The sequence below is a fragment of the Bos mutus genome, chromosome 3 (genome assembly GCF_027580195.1).
Source record: "Bos mutus isolate GX-2022 chromosome 3, NWIPB_WYAK_1.1, whole genome shotgun sequence".
NCBI lineage: Eukaryota > Metazoa > Chordata > Mammalia > Artiodactyla > Bovidae > Bos > Bos mutus.
Window position 1 is genome coordinate 3,167,739 of NC_091619.1, and position 17,916 is coordinate 3,185,654.

General features: G+C 52.6%; 2 protein-coding genes across 3 annotated transcripts in view; both read right to left on the reverse strand.

Moving 5' to 3' along the window:
• The window catches only part of IGSF9 (immunoglobulin superfamily member 9), a 19,526-nt gene extending 10,047 nt beyond the window's left edge, over positions 1 to 9,479 (reverse strand). Inside the window, exons 1-4 of the mRNA XM_005892080.2 lie at positions 9,355 to 9,479; positions 7,250 to 7,499; positions 6,820 to 7,008; positions 703 to 855 (exon numbers count right to left, since the gene is read on the reverse strand). Of these exons, the coding sequence (XP_005892142.1) occupies positions 703 to 855; positions 6,820 to 7,008; positions 7,250 to 7,307 (400 nt within the window). The 5' untranslated portion in view covers positions 7,308 to 7,499; positions 9,355 to 9,479. The remainder of the gene's footprint in view (positions 1 to 702; positions 856 to 6,819; positions 7,009 to 7,249; positions 7,500 to 9,354) is intronic.
• Positions 9,480 to 15,819: 6,340 nt separating this feature from the next.
• The window catches only part of SLAMF9 (SLAM family member 9), a 29,702-nt gene continuing 27,605 nt past the window's right edge, over positions 15,820 to 17,916 (reverse strand). The window contains exons 3-4 of one of the 2 annotated variants that reach the window (XM_070362936.1): positions 16,654 to 16,929; positions 15,820 to 16,269 (exon numbers count right to left, since the gene is read on the reverse strand). In XM_070362936.1, coding sequence (XP_070219037.1) covers positions 16,064 to 16,269; positions 16,654 to 16,929 — 482 coding nt within the window. In that variant the 3' untranslated portion in view covers positions 15,820 to 16,063. The remainder of the gene's footprint in view (positions 16,270 to 16,653; positions 16,930 to 17,916) is intronic. The other variant, XM_070362944.1, reaches the window with a different exon arrangement.

Sequence of the window (17,916 nt, forward strand, 5' to 3'; positions counted from 1 at the left end):
GGCATCAGGGGGTGCCAGAGGGGCCACCAGCCCAAAGAGTTGCATCCCAGGACCAGAGAGGCAGATCAGGGCTGCAGCCCTCAGCTCATCAGCCTGACCACCTTCAAGGGAATCCCCAGCCCTGGGCCACCCTGTCTGCGGCACCCAGGGCCCAGTGACGATGCACCGGCCCATCCCCGCATCAGCCTGCAGAGCTGGCAAGGGAGCGGAGCACAGGATGGGCGTTCAGAGCTGGGAAGAGACCTAGGTGCCCTCTAGAGTCAGGAGGCTTGGGTTCTAGGCGTTGCCACTAATCAGTGGCACAACCCAGTTTCCTCATCTATGACATGGGAATACTTGTGACCTCCTTCCTTCTTAGGGTTGAGATAGAATTCATGAAGTACTGTTAAAAGGGGTTTTGATAAAAACAAAGTATTGTATATATGTGAGCAATGTTTCACTCGGGGTTCAATAACCCCTTATCCGCTATCCATTATGCTATCCTGGTCAGGGAAGCAGGAGCAGGGAAGAGAGAGGAAGTTCCCAACACAGAGCCAAGAAGGCTGATTGGTTTTAGGTGTGAAGAATGGAAAGGACAGGAGTGGAGGTGGACGGGGTGAGATGTAAACAAGGGGCGTCAGCAGAGTGGGGCTTCGGGACTGTCCTTCCGCCCTCCCCACTTCCACACGCCCCCCTTCTTCACCACGGCCCCCAGCTTCCTACAGTTGACGGTGAGATGCACCCAGGAGCCGTTAGCAGAGTCTTCCTCAGGGGTGTGCTGGTCTAGGAAGAGCACGCGGCACTCGTACCAGCCCTGGTCTTCAACCCGGAGCCCTTCGATCTGGAGAGATGCCCCCTTCTGAAGCCGGACACGCCCTGGGGAAACAGCCCTGGATCAAGGGTGCTGAAGGGACCGCATGGGAGCCCCAAGCCCCTGACCACACTGGTCATTCTCAGATGTGAAGAACAGGCTCAGTCTTTCCCAGTGACCCTGCTAGAGTGGGGTCCAGAGAGGCACAGATGGGGTTGGGGTCACTGAGGGCAGATCTCTCCCTTCAGCCCCTCGGGTCATTCCTGCCTTTCAGCAGCTGGGACCCAGCTTAACAAAGAGAAACCAGAGTGGCAGCAGGAGGACTAGGCACGGCGCTGAATGACAGCCAGCTTCCAGGACTGTAGGGAAAGGGGCTTAGAGAACCAGCTCTGTGTCTCCTCTGGATTCGTACAGAACCTACCCATCCTTGAACTCTTTTTGTAAGGGAGTTTTGGGGAGTACTCCTGCCAGAGGACTCTGTCCCCAGAAACCACAGCAGTGTTTGGGGCCCGAGCAGGGATCCAGACCTCGCCTACCAAAGCCCCTAATCCACCAGGGTTATTATCAGTGGCCTAAGCGCCTTAGGGTGGCCAGAGTCCAGCCCAGCCAGGCAGCAAGGTCAGCAGCCTCCTCACCCCATCCCCTCACGCTCCAGGGCATCCAGGCTGTGGCTGACAGACTTCATAGAGCTCCACAATGCACCCACCCCCGGGGCAAGTAGACAGCACCTCCCACCCTCAACATCCTCTCCTGGCAGAATCCTGCACCACAGACAGCTTCATGGGTCCCTGGCTGTGCGACCCACTGAGCAAGGCACACACTGCAGCCAGAGAGACCTAGCGTCCAGCTCTGCTATATACCCTCTTGGCTACACCACTTAAACCTCTCTCTCAACATCTGCTTCTTCATCTATAAAATGAGAGAGAGAGAAAAAATCCAAGTGGGGTAGATGGAAGGCAGGCAACACAAGGCTTAAATAAAATGGTTGAACAAATGAATGAGCTTAAGATTTGAAATAGGCAGACTGCACTCAACCTCGGCTCCATCCTTCACCTGATGACACGCAGTCTACCCCTTCTCCCCTGTGTCAGTCAATAGCGCCATCACGCGTATCCAGAAACCTGGTGTCATCTCCTTTACTCTCACATCAGCTGTTCAGTAAACCTTTGGTGATCTCTCTTTTACTCTCACATTAGTTTGTTCAGTAAACCTTTCAGATTCTAAATCCTGTTTCCCTCTCTATCACCTTCACTTTAGTTTAGTCGCATATGCAGAGTACATCATGAGAAACGCTGGGCTGGATGAAGCACAAGCTGGAATCAAGATTGCCGGGAGAAATATCAATAACCTCAGATATGCAGATGACACCACCCTTATGGCGGAAAGTGAAGAGGAACTAAAGAGCCTCCTGATGAAAGTGAAAGAGGAGAGTGAAAAAGTTGGCTTAAAGCTCAACATTCAGAAAACTAAGATCATGGCATCCAATCCCATCACTTCATGGCAAATAGATGGGAAAACAGTGGAAACAGTGGCTGACTTTATTTTGGGGGGCTCCAAAATCACTGCAGATGGTGATTGCAGCCATGAAATTAAGACACTTACTCCTTGGAAGGAAAGTTACGACCAACCTAGACAGCATATTAAAAAGCAGAGACATCACTTTGCCAACAAAGATCCGTCTAGTCAAAGCTATGATTTTTCCAGTAGTCATGTATGGATGTGAGAGTTGGACTATAAAGAAAGCTGAGCACAGAAGAATTGATGCTTTTGAACTGTGATGTTGGAGAAGACTCTTGAGAGTCCCTTGGACTGCAAGGAGATCCAACCAGTCCATCCTAAAGGAGATCAGTCCTGGGTGTTCATTGGAGGGACTGATGCTGAAGCTGAAACTCCAATATTTTGGCCACCTGATGCCAAAAGCTGACTCATTTGAAAAGACCCTGATGTTGGAAAGACTGAAGGCAGGAGGAGAATGGGACGCAGAGAATGAGATGGTTGGATGGCATCACCGACTCAATGGACATGAGTTTGGGTAAACTCCGGGAGTTGGTGATGGACAGGGAGACCTGGCGTGCTGCAGTCCATGGGGTCACAAAGAGTCGGACACGACTGAGCGAATGAACTGAACTGAACTGATTGCATCTCTCACCTGGGTTATGCCAACAACCCACAAAGAGGTCCCACTGCCTCCATGCTCATCAGCTGCCCACCCCACCTTGACTTTTGATAGGGACAAATGACATTTTCTAAATATTCTGGGTTATGCAAAACAGATGAAACCAGACTATGCCTTTACTTAGCCCTTCCTAGTACCAGACAATCTGAAGCCGTTGGCGCACTCACCCCCGCCAGTCTGCTTCCTGTCTACCTCTAGGGTCATCTTTCTAAAATAGAGTCAACCTGTGGGGCCCTGATGCCACCAGGGAACAAGTGAAGTATCAGGCTAAGGCTGGCTCTGGGATCTTAGGCAAGGATCCTTTTTCTTCTAAGAACAAGGTGCGGGGGGTGGGGGGGGGGGTGGGGGGGGGGATTTTCCAGAAAGGGTGGAGCTGCTTAAAGGGCTGGGTGCTTAAATCCCCACCTAGGTAAGCCTGGATCTCTCAGGTAAACATTGAACATGACCCCACCCTTTCTCCCACCAGTGGGATTCCTCGGTAACCCTAAACTGCCAGGCCATGGAACCCCACAGACCCCACTGCGCCCTCTTCTAAGTCCCATGTGATGGTAACTTTTCGTTACAGTGATCTTCAAGTGCTACAAAGAAGGAAGAAGGGAAATCGAGTTTGGGATATGGGCCACGTAATATCAGGCAATGTCACCATACTTAATCCTCTCAAGAATTCCATCAAAGGAACTGATGTTAAGCTTCTTTCCAAAATCACGTGTCTATTCAGCAATACAGGCAGGCCTGCTTTCTCATGATGCAGTTCACTGTCCACTGCTCACTGGTGTGAGGACCCAGTGATGCTCAGGGCACTCATCCCTGAGTTTAGCCAGTATATTCTCACTCGGGGTGTGTTGGTAGCCAGGGGGTAACAGCTCCAAATGTCTGTTGATCAGAATATCCAATAAAGCACACCGTATGTCCTAACTTCTCTGTGAGGTATGGATGGCTAGCCTGGAAGTGTTACAGAAGAACAGGAAGTTGGCCAGGAACTTCCTGTGCCCTCCCGAGTCCTGGGTCCCCCTTCTGGAGGTCCACTCTCTACGTACAGAGCCAAAGCGAGTGTCTTCAGACCTCTCGACATGCAGGGGTGTGTAGAGGAAGGAAGAGACACAGTCCCCACTCTTGCAAAGCTCTCCAAAAGCACGGAAACCACACTCATGTACAAGTGCAAGTTCATGTACACACAGAAGTCCAAGAAATAGGCCTAACTGTGCCCAGATACTCCAAGAAACTAAGAAGCGAGAGGCGTACAGGAGGTTTCCAGCAAGAGGTGACGCTGCGGAGAGTGAGAGTTAGTGTTAATCATTCAGTCCTGTCCGACTCTTCGCGACCCTATGGACCGCAGCCCGCCAGGCTCCTCTGTCCATGGGATTCTCCAGGTCAGAATACTGGAATGGGTAGCCATGCCCTTCTCCAGGGGATCTTCCGGACCCGGGGATCAAACCCAAGTCTCCTGCATTGCAGGCGGATTCTTTACCGTCTGAGCCACCAGGGAAGCCCAGGGGATGCAAGAATAAAAGGTGGTGAGGGGAGATGACTCAAGGAAGCGGGGCTCTTCTAAATGGAGGACGAGAAAACTGATTTCTTTTTTGGCTGCTCATCATGTGAGATCTTAGTTCCCTGACCAGAGATCTAACCTGTGCTCCCTGCATTGGAAGCATGGAGTCTCAACCACTGGGCCACTAGGGAAGTCCTTGAGATAACTGATTTTTATCAGACAACTCAGGACAGAGAGAAAACTCATGTCCCTTCTGCCACAGGGGGTATCTTGAAACTCTCAAGAAATATAGCATGAAAGTCAAAGACCAAAAGCTGGTCCCATGAATTGGAAGAGCTAATCTAAGATCCACCCCAGGGAAGCTGGTATAGAGCAAGTGGACTCTCTTTTCTCTTCACACCTAGGATTTCACACCATGCAGGCGCTGTTCGGGGTTCTTTACACACAGCAGCTGCTTTCATTCTAGGATTTAGTCCTGGTTTGTTTTACACTGCTTTTACTACTTTTGCACTAGTCCACAAATCCAGTCTCCTCTGCTAGATGGATTCTAAAGTCATCAAAGATAGGTAGCCTTCCCTCCCTGTGTAATCCCTGAAGGCTCCAAACAGTCTCTCCCGTGGTTCCTCCCACATTCTAGGCCATGGGCCTCACACACAGTCCCAGGCCATCTCCCCTTCGTTTGCCCAGAGGGTTTATGACAGGACAGCATTGTCCTTAGCAACCTCCACCTCCCGTTGCCTAGCAACCGCAGTTCAGAGTCCCCTGCACAAAGGCTGAGAGGCCCATTCCACACTGGGAGGCAGTAAAAGGGTTAATGGGTACAGGGTCCTCTCCCCAGGGCCCTAACTCCCCAAACTAGCTCTGCCTGACCAGAAGCTTCAGACCCAGGGGAGGGGTGGGCATGAAGGGCAGGGGTAGGAAGAAAGCCCCCGAGGTTACTGCTCACAGCCCGTGCAGCTCAAAGGAACACCACAGAGACAAAAAGAAAACCCACAGGTAGCAAAGTTGCTACCTTCCAGACAAGGGGGTGGAGGGAGGGCAGGAAGGAGAGTTGCACATCACCAGCCCCAACTCCCCGACTCCCACCCCCGCCCAGAGGCAGCCCAGGAAAAGCATCCCTCTACCCTGCCCTCAGTGGGGCAACGTTCTACATCCACGAGCCTCAGCCCAGCTGCTCCCCAGCCGGCGGGCAGAGGCTGGGAGCGGGGGCTGGGCCCCGCCATTGTCTCTCCATTTGTCCTAAGTGGGGCCCCCGCTTTCATCAGTTCTCCCAAGCGGTTCTCCCCAGGCTTGTGCAGACACATACAATCCCACTAGGCTGTTTGCCAACAACTGCCCCCAGTTTGAAAATAAACCCTTCCCTCTGCACCACCTGCCTGAGCCTCCTCCCCTCTCTCTGCTCAGCCTGCCCCGCAGTGACAGCTCAGCCAATCCTGTGGCTTCTCCCAGGATTCAAACTAAAGAGGGAAAAGGGAGGGGGTCCCCCTGCCCCCATCGACAGCCTCCCAGGTGGCCTTTCCTGGGCTTCCCCTATGAGGAGGCAGCCAGACTCTCAACAGCCACCCCAGCCCCAGCCCTGGGTTCTCCCACCCTCTGCCCTCAGAGACCTGCACTAAACCACTCAGATTAAGGCTCCCCAGAGATTAGGAGGAAGCTGAGCCTTTTCAGGGAGCAGCTGGGGCACAGGAGAAGGCCCCCAGGGAGGCCTATACACTATTTTAAGTCCATGTTGGAGCTAGCTGAAGCAGGAACCCAGCCCAGCCCCATCTGTTTGCTGATCTTTCGGGGAGCCTGGTTCCCTCCAGCCCTGCCGTGCATGAGCTCTGCTGTACTCAGAATCAGATAAATCAGAAACCCCCCGACCCTGCTGCCCCATCAGTCTACTCCCTAGAAGCCTAGAACCCCCCAAATCAGCATTTAAGAAAATAGGAGGGGAGGAGGGCAAGGGAGTGAGAAGATAGCAGAGCCAGGGGACAGGAGAGGGCCAAGTAGGGGAGACCAGGGAGGATCAGGAGGAGTCTGGGAGGTTCGTGATGAGCTCTAGAAAGAGGGATTAGGGAATAAGGATGGACACTTGGAAGAGGGCTGCAGGATCTCCTTTGGAACAGGCCAAGTGGAGTTCCAAACAGACCGTGCATGTGTGTGTGTGTGTGTGTGTGTGTGTGTGTGTAAATGAATGAATCCTTCAGTGAATGAACACTGCTTGGGAGCAGAGCCATGCTTGTTATGCAGAGTTCAGGCAGTGGAGCTGGAGATGAGGCTGGGGCAGGGACAGAGCTGTTAAGAAGAGGCCTTGTTCCCACTCTACCCAGCCCACCTTTGTTGGAGACATCTCCCAACCTCTCAGCTGAGGACAAGTCTTACCCACGTAATCAGGGTCGATGCGGGGAGAGTAGAGGCCAAACTGGATGAAGATGGGAAGCAGGAATCCAAAGCGCAGCCACTCGATGACATGCAGAGGGGGCCGGCCAGCCGGGGGCAGCAGGTCGCAGCCCAGCACCGCACTCTCCCCGGCCCGGCCCACCACCGACACCACCTCAGGCTTCCCTCGACCTGCAGGGCGGGCAGGCCGGTGGCATGAGGACCCAGCAGGGACCCAGAGCCAGGACTGGGAGGGGAGATACCCTATCTCGGTGGGTTCCCCAGGCCTTGGTGATGGGGTTAAAGGAATCTTTGATGTTGGCAGAACCAGAGCTGCTCCTCCCGTCCTCGGACCTGCTCACAGAGAACCCCAGGGGTCCACCCCTACCCCAAAGCCAACAGGGAGTTCTGGAGCCCAGGGAGTCCAGCTCACCGTCAGCCCCCTGGCTGATGATCAGGCTGAGGATGGCCAGACTGAGGCACCAAACCATAGCCCAGCTGCCTGCTTGCCCGGCCCCTCCTCTCCACAGGGGCCCAGATGGAGGGGCCCGGGGACGTGCAGAGCCCAGCAAGCCCCTCAATCCTTCTGATCAGGTCACAGGGATCAGCGCTCACTCTTCTGGACAGTTAGGGCTTGGCTCACGTCACACCTGAGAAAGCCGTTCTCTGGAGCACCACCAGATCTAGATGCAAAATGCAAGGCAACATGCAAAGTGGGCCAATGTTGGTGAGCAAAGGTAGAGAAAGGGAAGAGGAGCGCAGATGAGTGGCGGAAGGGTGAGGGAGTGCTGGGGTGGGGAGACCAGACAGGTAAGGACATGTGGGAAGCAGAGGGCTGGAAAGATCTTAGGAAAAGCTGAGGAATTCTGGGGATATCCTCTTTACTCAAGCTCTTAGAAATTTGCACCATGAGGGAACTGGGGTTCCTCTATACTTGGAAAAGGACTAGTCAGTTAAGTATGGGAGATACAGAGCCCCCATGGTCCAGCCTGCTCTCTGTCCTGTCCTTAGTCCTGATGCTAATAACAAGGTAGCAGAGAGCAAGGTAGAACCGGTATTATCACCTCCACCCCTCAGTGACATACAAGGACAGTGAGGATCTCAGAGAAACTTGCTCAGGTGTACACAGTCAGTCAAAGGCAAAGTTGGGATGAAAACCCCCAGAAAGTGCCCACACAGATCCTTGCCTCATTTCTGCAGCCTCTGTGAACCCCTTTCTCCACCCAACCTCCCAATACTGCTTTAGCCATGAATGCGTCAGACACTTGGGAGAGGAGCTCCCTTTCCATCTGCTGGTATGGAGGGGCCCAGGCAGCATTCTCCAGGTCTGGGCAGGTCCCAGGGCTTGTGGGCTGGCAGCTGGTGCCACTTTCTCCTCCTGATGCTGCCAAGACAGCCCTCTGTCTTGCCAGACACCATGATCCAAGTTCCTCCCATTTTTCTCTCCCTCCAGCATCCTCAGGGCCCAAGGTTTGCCACCGCTTCCCCAGCCCCAGAGGCATGGCCCATATGAAGCTTAAAAAGCCCAAGAGTCCCTAGGGTGTACAAAGTGAGCCCTGGGACCTGGAGGGGAGGAGGTCCTGATAGCCCAAGGGCCTAAGCATCTAGGGAAGTCACAGTGGAGTGGTGCTGCCTTGGACCTGGCAGACCCAAGTGGACTCTGCTCTATGGGCCTCCACCCCGCGCCTGGCCTCACAGGTCAAGACCGGCTATAAAACCTCCCCATGTCCCCCAGCCTGATCCCTGCCTCCACTGAGTGGCCCTGCACATCTAACTCCGGATAACTCACCAGCAAGCACCCCCCTGGCTTTCCACTGCCCCCAGTTCTCCCATATGTCACAGACATATCTTTTTCTAAATGCATAAGAACTCCCAGTTCCCTCCTGGCTCATTGTTCTGAAAACCCTAGTAAACCCAGGTTTGCCCAGAATTCCTCTGTTTTTCCTAAGAGCTTTCCAACTCTTCTGCCGCCACTATGTCTTCACCTGATCTCCCCACCCAGCGCTCTCTCATTCTCCCATCCCAGTTATCCCCACTTCTCACAACCTTCCCCACCCCCCACAATTCCCATTCTTCGCACCTGATCTCCAATTGCACCAGATCCTCGGTGCTTCAAGGAACTCCCGGGCTCCCCCAGAATCGCCACCCACTCACTTCTCCCATCCTCTCCTCCCTGGAATGCTCCTGCCTCAGCCCACAATACACTTCTGATACCCCGCCCTCAATTCTCTTCTCCCTTGCCGTCTCCGGACCCCTGGAACTCCTCCTTGTGTCTGGAACCCACCAAGAACGAACCCCCACCCCACCCCACCTACACACACACACACACTCACACACACTACTTCCGAACTCCCCCAGTTCTCCGGAGTCCCCATCCACCCACCAAGAATTCTACTTCACTCCCCAGAACTCCCCTAGTTCTGCTCCCCCAAAGAATTCCACAATTCCCCCGCTTTCTCCTGTCCCCCATAACTCCCGCACTGTTCATCCCCTCGCTGGCACCCCATTCCATTGCCCCCAGAACACCCCCGCCCTCACCTGCTCCGCACCGCTCGGCCTCACTCTTCCAGCTACACAATAGGGGGCGGACCCGCCTCCCCGCCTCGGATGCCCCGAGCGCCTCCCGTCGCCCTGGAGACCGCCAATCCCCCTCCCGCGGCGGCCAATTGGAGCTAGCAGAAGGCGAGGCGAGGCGGGCGCGACCCCCGAGCGGCCTGGGAGTTGTAGTTTCGGGAAAGCAGGGCTCCGTGGCACGTGGGCCCGGGTCGCCCCCTGGTGGAGCTCGATACAACGAAGCGTGGAAAGACGGATCGGTCGGCCGCTTCCCGCTGCAAGCTTGCGAGGCTAAGCGGGTCAAGGCCCGGGCTCCCGGGGTCGCAGGAGCTGACCCGTAGCTGGTTCCTTGCACTCCCTCCTTCCTGGGTAAGCCACCTTAGACGTCCTCCCTTCGCCTAACGGGCTTAACCGCAGATGCGGCAGCTAGGGTTGAAACCCGAGCCTGGAGGGCACAAGCACCAGGCAGGGAGCAGGACTCCCCGCCCTCCTCCCAGGGGATCCACCCCGCCCCTCTGATCTCCTCCCCCATCCCCATCGCCACCTCCACCTCCACATATTCTTCTCTGGCCGGACTGGAAATACCTGTCTGCACTGGCGAGCTCCCAAATCTTGCCCAGGCGCCTCCCACTGTGTGCGGAGGGGAAGGCAGCGCTCCCAGCCTGAGGTTGCCAAGTCAGCTCCCAGCACCAACCACCCAAAGAAACGAGTCCAGAGGGAAGAAACTAGAGAGAGACATCCTGGCACGGGAGATTGGGAGAGGAGGAATGAAAGGAATGATCACTTATTGAGCCCCTGCAGGGAGCCAGATCCTGGACTACCTGCTTCAGGACTCCTATGTGACCTGTACGGAAACTCTGTGAAGTAGGTAAAGCTCCGTGTGACAAATAAGAAAACTGAGGTTCTACAGGGTGAAGTAACCTGCCCAAGAGCACAGGGCAGAGCTGGAGTGAAACCCAGCCTAGACTCCATCAAACCCACCCACCTTGGGGACTTCAGACTCAGGCAGAAACACATCTTGCATGTCAGCCCTGCAGCCTTCTCTGCTTCCTCAACTTGGTGCTGTCTTAGGGATGCAGGGTCATGACTCCTTCCCTACCAGAAATCTGAAATTTGAAGATGCTTGCTCCTTGGAAGAAAAGCTATGACCAACCTAGATAGCGTAAAAGCTGGGACATCACTTTGCCGACAAAGGTATGGATAGTCAAAGTTATGGTTTTTCCAGTAGTCATCTATGGATGTGAGAGTTGGACCATAAAGAAGATTGAGTGCCAAAGAATTGATGCTTTCTAACTGCTGTATTGGAGAAGACTCTTGAGAGTCCCTTGGACTGCAAAGAGATCAAACCTGTCAATCGTAAAGGAAATCAGTCCTGAATATTCACTGGAAGGACTGATGCTGAAGCTGAAGCTCCAGTCTTTTGGCCACCTGGTATAAAGAGCTGATTCACTGGAAAAGACCCTGATGCTGGGAAAAATTGAAGGCAAGAGGAGAAGGGGGTAACAGAGGATGAGATGGTTGGATGGAGTCACTGTCTCAATGGACATGAGTTTGAGCAATCTCTGGGAGATGGTGAAGGACAGGGAAGCCTGGTGTGCTGCAGTCCATGGGGTTGCAAAGAGTCGGACAGGACTGAGCAACTAAACAACAAAAAAAACCTGTCCTGGTGCTCCCCTGGAAGCCTTCCCTAAAAGCAGCATGCTAATCTCACCCCAGTCTGAACTCCTGCCACTCACCAGGCATTTGATTCCCAGTCATACCCTTGGCACCCAGAAGACCCAACAGGATGGGTCTGACCACAGCTCACACCAGTATCCCGTCCACATCCTCCCTTCCGGGTGGTCATCCAGCCCTTTCTGACTAAATTCTGGGCCAAGAAGCTTACCACCCCTTGTAGTAATTCATTCCATCTTCAGGGACTTGACTGCTGGAAAGTTCTAAAGGTGTAAAGATCTGGGTGTTTTTCACCACCTGAGATGAAAGTGTGGGGAGTGAAGGAGGGGAGCAGGCAAGAGCAATGGAATGATGTCTCTCACTATCCCTCCAGCAAAGTCTCTCAAAGTGGCCCTTCAAATGTTACAATGTGACAAACTGACCTAACAGTGCTAAGACTCCAATGAAAACGTGTTAGTGAACACAAGAGGAAAGCAAGGCCAAGCAGAATGCCTGGGGAAGGTGGCGGAAGAGTGTGACGGTTGTTATATCTTGGGCCCTCACCAACCAATACAAAAGATCTCCTTCCCCTGTGTGAGAATGGGCTCCATCTCTGGTTCAAAGGTTTCAATTCCACTGTCTCCAGTATTTTCTTGAGGATAAGTTAATTTCGTTTGGACATTAAAATAACTTTTTGTAAAATTGGGATTTGAAATGGTTTTCAATTTTTTTAAGTTTAAGATACAGTCTTTTCTCTTTTGAGGGGGGGAGATGCTAATTTTGTATTTTATTATTATCATCATTTTGCTCTGATTCAGGTGCATCTTGTCAGCTTTCTGGTAAGAAAAGGAACCTGACCCTAACTTGCTCCCTCACCATGCTGGAAGTGAAAATTGGTAAAAAAAAAAAAAAAAATCCTATCCATAAATATTATTTTCTGGAAAAATTTGTTCAATCTGCTAGGATTCTACCTAGCATCATCCTGCCAAAGCTTAAACCAGCCCACATATTTTCAATTTGTTGACAGGAAGACTAGACAATGTTGTCAATTCCAGAGACTTTGCTGATTGCTACGAGCACTGGTCCTGTCACCCGATCAGAAAAGAGTTACCATTCATCATTGATTGTTTCGTGGCTGTTGGCATGCCTGTTTTCTAAGCCAGTGAGACCAAAGCTCCATGAGGGTGTAGAGCTGGTCTTGTTTCATCCTTAAATCCCCGCCACCCCCACCTCAGCCCTTAGCCTATCAGAGAAGACCTGCCTGCCTCTCCAGACTACCCATTCATCACAGGGCGCAGCGCATGGCCTCATAGTCCCTTGAATTCATGGTGCTTGTTCACTTATCAATGGCTTTCTTCTTATCTTCTGTCTGGCTACAAAGTCCTTTTTCTCCCTTCCCTGGGAACTCACTGGTAGTCAGAGGTCAAAGTTCTGTTACCTCTTCCCTCCAGGACATCATCACTGAACTCTCACCACATCCTCACCTTCACCCGAAGCCCTTGTCACACCTCACTGTAATTACATCTAACACACCCCACAAAGAGTTCCAAGGGCAGAGAGTATCTTTTCCGCCTCTCCAGTGCAAGCCCAGTGCCTGACACTTCGGCGCTTAAGTGTTATCCTCCTCCCCTCAGTTTGCTTTTCACCTATTTCAACAGAGCTGCTGCTGCTGCTGCTAAGTTGCTTCAGTCATGTCCGACTCTGTGCGACCCCATAGACGGCAGCCCATCAGGCTCCCCCGTCCCTGGGATTCTCCAGGCAAGAACACTGGAGTGGGTTGCCATTTCCTTCTCCAATGCATGAAAGTGAAAAGTGAAAGTGAAGTCGCTCAGTCGTGTCTGACTCTTCGACACCCCATGGACTGCAGCCCAGGCTCCTCCGTCCATGGGATTTTCCAGGCAAGAGTACTGGAGTGGGGTGCCATTGCCTTCTCCATTCAACAAAGCAAACTTTGCAAAAAGCAAAGTGTTACCAGCTGATTATTATCCCGGTTTTCTGTAGAGGAAGAGGCCCGAGTCTTTCTGAGCTTGTATTCCACCTTCTTCAAAGTCTGAATGTTCCGCATCCAGGTGCTCTGGGCTGGTTGGGGACCTCAGCCTTTCTCCGTTCAGACTGGGTGTGAGAGGTGCTCCCTTGTATTTTAGGGAGGGCCATCAGCTGACTGTACAGAGACCATTCCTTCCCTTATTGATCTCCTGTGCCAGACTCTGAAATTCACAAGAAAAGACCTGCCCCCATGTATGCAAGATGGCCAGTGGCCTTTTCCACTCAGTTTCCAGAAAGCTATTAAAGAAATTAGAGGAGTTGGGAGCTGCAGGTTTGGTCCTAGATCTTCATGCCTTTTTGGAGGTGGAACTACTCAGCCCAAAGGGAGGCACAGAGAACCAGCCTCGGGCCAGGGACTGCCTTCCAGCGGGACAATGAGTCAGACCCTCAGGGAATAGAGTGGATCCTTTGCTAGTCTTAGGAACTCTTTGGGGAGTGGACTTAGAAACTAAACTTCCCTTTTTTCTTTTTCTTTTCCCAACCTCACCACCTCCTCCCCAAGCCCTACAGGGCTCCATCTCCCGCCCAATAATCGAGACAGGAAGCCCCCGCTTGCCTCCTGGCTCTGCTTCCTTCCGTCCCTGGAAGCCCTGGCTCTTGGTTTCCTCCATGCCCCTTGCTGGAGGCTTCCTCTTGGGGCGTCCCAGTGCCTGGTCCATGTGCACTGTTGAGGCATGTAGGATCTACTTCCCCGACCAGGGATGGAGCCCAGGCCCCCTGCCTTGGGAGCATGGAGCCTTAGCCATCAAACCACCAGGGAAGTCCCCTGTGTCTTGTTTCCCCAAAGACATCCTTGGTCCCTACAGTCCCAAGTGAGTCCATCTGCCCCTCCACAGTCTCAGTGTTCTTTTTCTTGGGACACACTTTGGAGGTCAGTATCCTTCTCCTCACTAAGAGGGGAAAGAGAAATGCAGAGAGGTGTCTGGCGTGGCTTCTGCCACACAGCCCTGTCTTTACCCCTCAGTCCCTCCTCTAAAATTCGCTGGGGTTACCAGCCCATCCCGCCCCTGTCGGAGCCAAGGCGTTCCCTTAGCCTTGGAGCACCAGTCAGCTGTACCTGTGCCTGCTGTCTTCAAAGGGTGTGTTTCTAGTCGAAAGGGACGGCGCCTCTGTGGACATCTGCTGGACCACGTGTCCCAAGCCAGAGGCCAGTGGCAGAGCACAGCCCAGATCTCCTGGGATCCCACCCAGGGCTCTCCATACAGTGTCAGGGGACGCTCAACTTTAAGGGATCCAATATGTTGTTTTCTTCCTTTGTGTGCCGTTTCTCAAGGACTCTCTATTCCTTATCAGTTCCTGGGAAACAGGAACGAGCAGAGCTGCACGAAGTTCTCAGGACTGAGATCATGGGAAAGAGCACCTGCTTGGATCCCCTTCAGTGACTCCCTTCAGTGACTCCCTTCAGTGACTCCCTTCAGTGACTCTTCAGTGACCTTTTAGGACTATTCATTTTTTGTAATTGGTGGAATTGCATTCTTTTTAATGGCTGAGTAATCATTTTACTGAAGATATATAAGCATGCATTTCTGCAAAGGACCCTTGTTTCACTCGAGACTTGGGATCCTGCATCCTTCTTCTCGTTGACTCCAGTCCCCAGGTCCCGGTCTACGAAGACCGTGACACTACAGTATCCCACACCACCCTCCTCCAGGTCACTCACTCCCTCAGCACGTCCTGTGGCATGAGTGGCTTTCAGTCCCCTCCCCATTTCACCCCCAACTCTGCACCCTGCCACGGCAGCTACATTAAGTAGCATTCACAAGATCTGATTTGGGGAGGATGACCAAGACTTAAGCAGAGGGTGAGGAATTCATATTGATCACTGGGCTTGGGAAAGAGCAAGAACATAAAATTAAAGGTCTTTGCCAGGAGAACAGGAGGAGGGGAGGGTAATATATGTGTAGGGGGCAGCAGCCCAGGACAACAGTCCAGAGAGAAGGTGTGAGACATGGAAATCTATGGGTAAGGGATAGACAGGACTCTAATCCCAAATACAAACAGGGGTCAAGAGTCTCAACCTCTGCTGTTTTTTAAAAATATTTATTTTTACTTTATTGAATTATTTGGTTGCACCAGGTCTTAGCTGCCGCACACGAGATCTTTGATCTTCATTGAAGGATGCCAACTCTCTAGTTGCAGCTTGCAAACTCTTAGTTGCAGCACATGGGATCTAAGTTCCCTGACCAGGGATCCAACCTGGGTGCCTGCACTGGGAACATGGAGTCTTAGCCACTGGATCACCAGGGAAGTATCCAGACCTACGCTATTAATCCAACTGAGTTGCCATCTCTATGGGGCAGGCACCAGAGGCCCAGAGCAACTGGCATCAGGGAGATGATGGAAAGGTCACCAGGCTCAACTGAGACCCAGAGTAGGATTGCACTGGGGTGCTTCATAGCTCCCTGTGCAGGACAGTCGGTAGATTAACATCGGGTGGGTGAGTCGCTTAGTGAACTCATTGGCCAGGGTGTAAGGAGGGTATGAAAGCAGAAGAATTGGTAGGAATAATAGGAATAATACCACATTCATGCAGAGTTCTTGGTGCCTGAAATTTCCCATTCAGGAGTCACAGCTTCATTTAGATTAAAAGGAATCTCTCACTCTTCTTATTGAAGTGTAAATGTTATGTGTGTTGGTGGGGAATGGGTTAGGCGTGAATAATAACGTACCAACACCGCATTGTGAGGAGGTCTTTTAGACTCACTTTCTTCTCCAAAGGCAGTTGTGGAAAGCAGGCGGCATGGAGGGGGTCACCTAGAAGGGAAGGAAAGGCAAGAAAGCAGGTTTTGCCAGAGTTACCCAGTGAAAGACTACACAGCTCCTCCAGAGTGGAGTCACCCGGTTTGACTTTATTGCCAGACAATCTTCCCTCTGGGAGCATGGCCCTTGAGATGCCCGCCCTTTGATCCCCTGGGAATAGATGAGCCTGGGGAGGAGGAAGTTTCCGCTGGGGCTGAGAAGAAGCAATGCTCAGGACAGGGGCCCCCAGGGGCCATCAGCTCAGGCTGGGGCCAGGCCGCCCCTTCCTTCTCAGTCTCATTCTGTCTCTCTTGAGTTTCTTCATTCTCAGCACTTTGCCTCTTGTCTGGACTCGGATGAACCAGAAGCCCACGGCCAGAGTTCCAAAAAGCAAGAGGATGAGCAGTCCCTTGGCCAAAAGACAGAAGGAAGTGGAGGCCTTCTCCAAAGGGTAGCCAGGATCTGGGGCAGAGAAGGCAAGGAGAGAGGGGCTTACCAGAGGGAAGGTCTGGATTTAGGGGAAGACACCCACCCCAAATTCCACCGAGGAGGTCTCAGGTTCACTGTCAGCTGATTCCTTGGCAAGTATCTCAGGGATGTATATTCTTTTCACAGAATCTCGGAGGTTGTGATCTGGGGAGTAATCTCAACCTAGAAGGGACTAGAAGGGACCTTCCCAGCTTCCAAGCTGTGAGCACAAGGAAAAGGGAAGCCCCTCCCCAATCCAGGGGTCAAGTCTGTACGGGAGGGGTTAGGTTCTAGACTCCACGTTCTCTCCTGAGGAGAAGGGTGTGGTCACCCTGAGACCCTGCAGTGACTCGGGGACTGTCTCTGGGACCCTGGTACCTGCACAGAAGGACCCAGCTTGGATGGGACGGGAAGTAATGTTGCTGACAGGGTTGCTGGCCCTGCAGGTGTAAGAGACAGCCTTGTCCCCAGGCCTCCAGAATGCTCTGAGGATGGCGCCTTCATGGGCTGTGTCAGCGCCATCTTCCCAGGATATCCAGGTGTAGGTCACGTCCAGGCCCGCATTCTCTACAGAGCATATCAGGGATATATTACAGGCACCTTCTTCCCCAGGGATCTCAAACTTCACTGTCATGTGAGGCTGTGACAGGCGTTCTAGATGAAGGAGAAACACAAAGGCCCTCTAAGTAATCAGGGACTGGCTCTGTTTTCCTAAATTCTTCGACACTGGGGTACTGATGCTGCCCACTGAGACCTGCTTCACCTAAACGAGGAAGGAGCCAAACTAACAGCACCCAGCCACCATCCAACCTGTGGTTCCCAGGGCAGCTGCCAAGATGACGGAGCTGCTGTTGGCATCTTCTACCTCTGCTTTACGCCTTGCCTTCTCTCTCTTACCTTTGCACCCCACTTTCCTTCAAACTCTCCTGCCTCTTTGATCCTAGAAAATATTATCACCCTCCTGAGGGCACTTATAATTTAATTAGTGTATGCACGATTCAAGGTAGAATATCAGTCAATGTCACAAGCATTAAGAGGGAATTTGGGTTCAGGTAGACAGGAGACCCTGATTAGTAGCCCTCAAATCAAAGACGAGGATAAAAGGCTTAGGAATGGAGGTGGCAGGACTTCCCTGGTGGTCCAGCGGTTAAGAATCCACCTTCCAGTGCCGGGGACTTGAGTTTGATCCCTGATTGGGGAAGTAAGATCCCACATGACACGTGGCAACTAAGCCAGGGCACCACAGCTCCTGAGCCCGTATTTTAGAGCCCCTGTTCTGCAACAGGAGAAGCCCCTGCTCACCGCCGTGAAGACCCAGTACAGCCAATAAAAATATATATATATATATGGAGGTGGCATTCATGCCCAGGACGCAAAATCTCGTAGGAACAGAAAGGCTCCCTAAGAGGTCTGTACGCAAAGCCCCTGACTCCTTTCACAACAATCCACAGACACTGCTCAGAGCCCAGGGTCTTGCTACTCCAGGTCACTTTGCCTGCAGGTGAGGTCAGACACACTGGAGACAGAATGCTTTCCAGTCCCAGGCCCTCAAGCCAAAACCCCGAGTCCTAAGACCCTTGGGCCTTTGTGTAGGAATCTCAGGAGAGTCAGAAAAGGCAGCGCTATGGTTCCCAATAAACT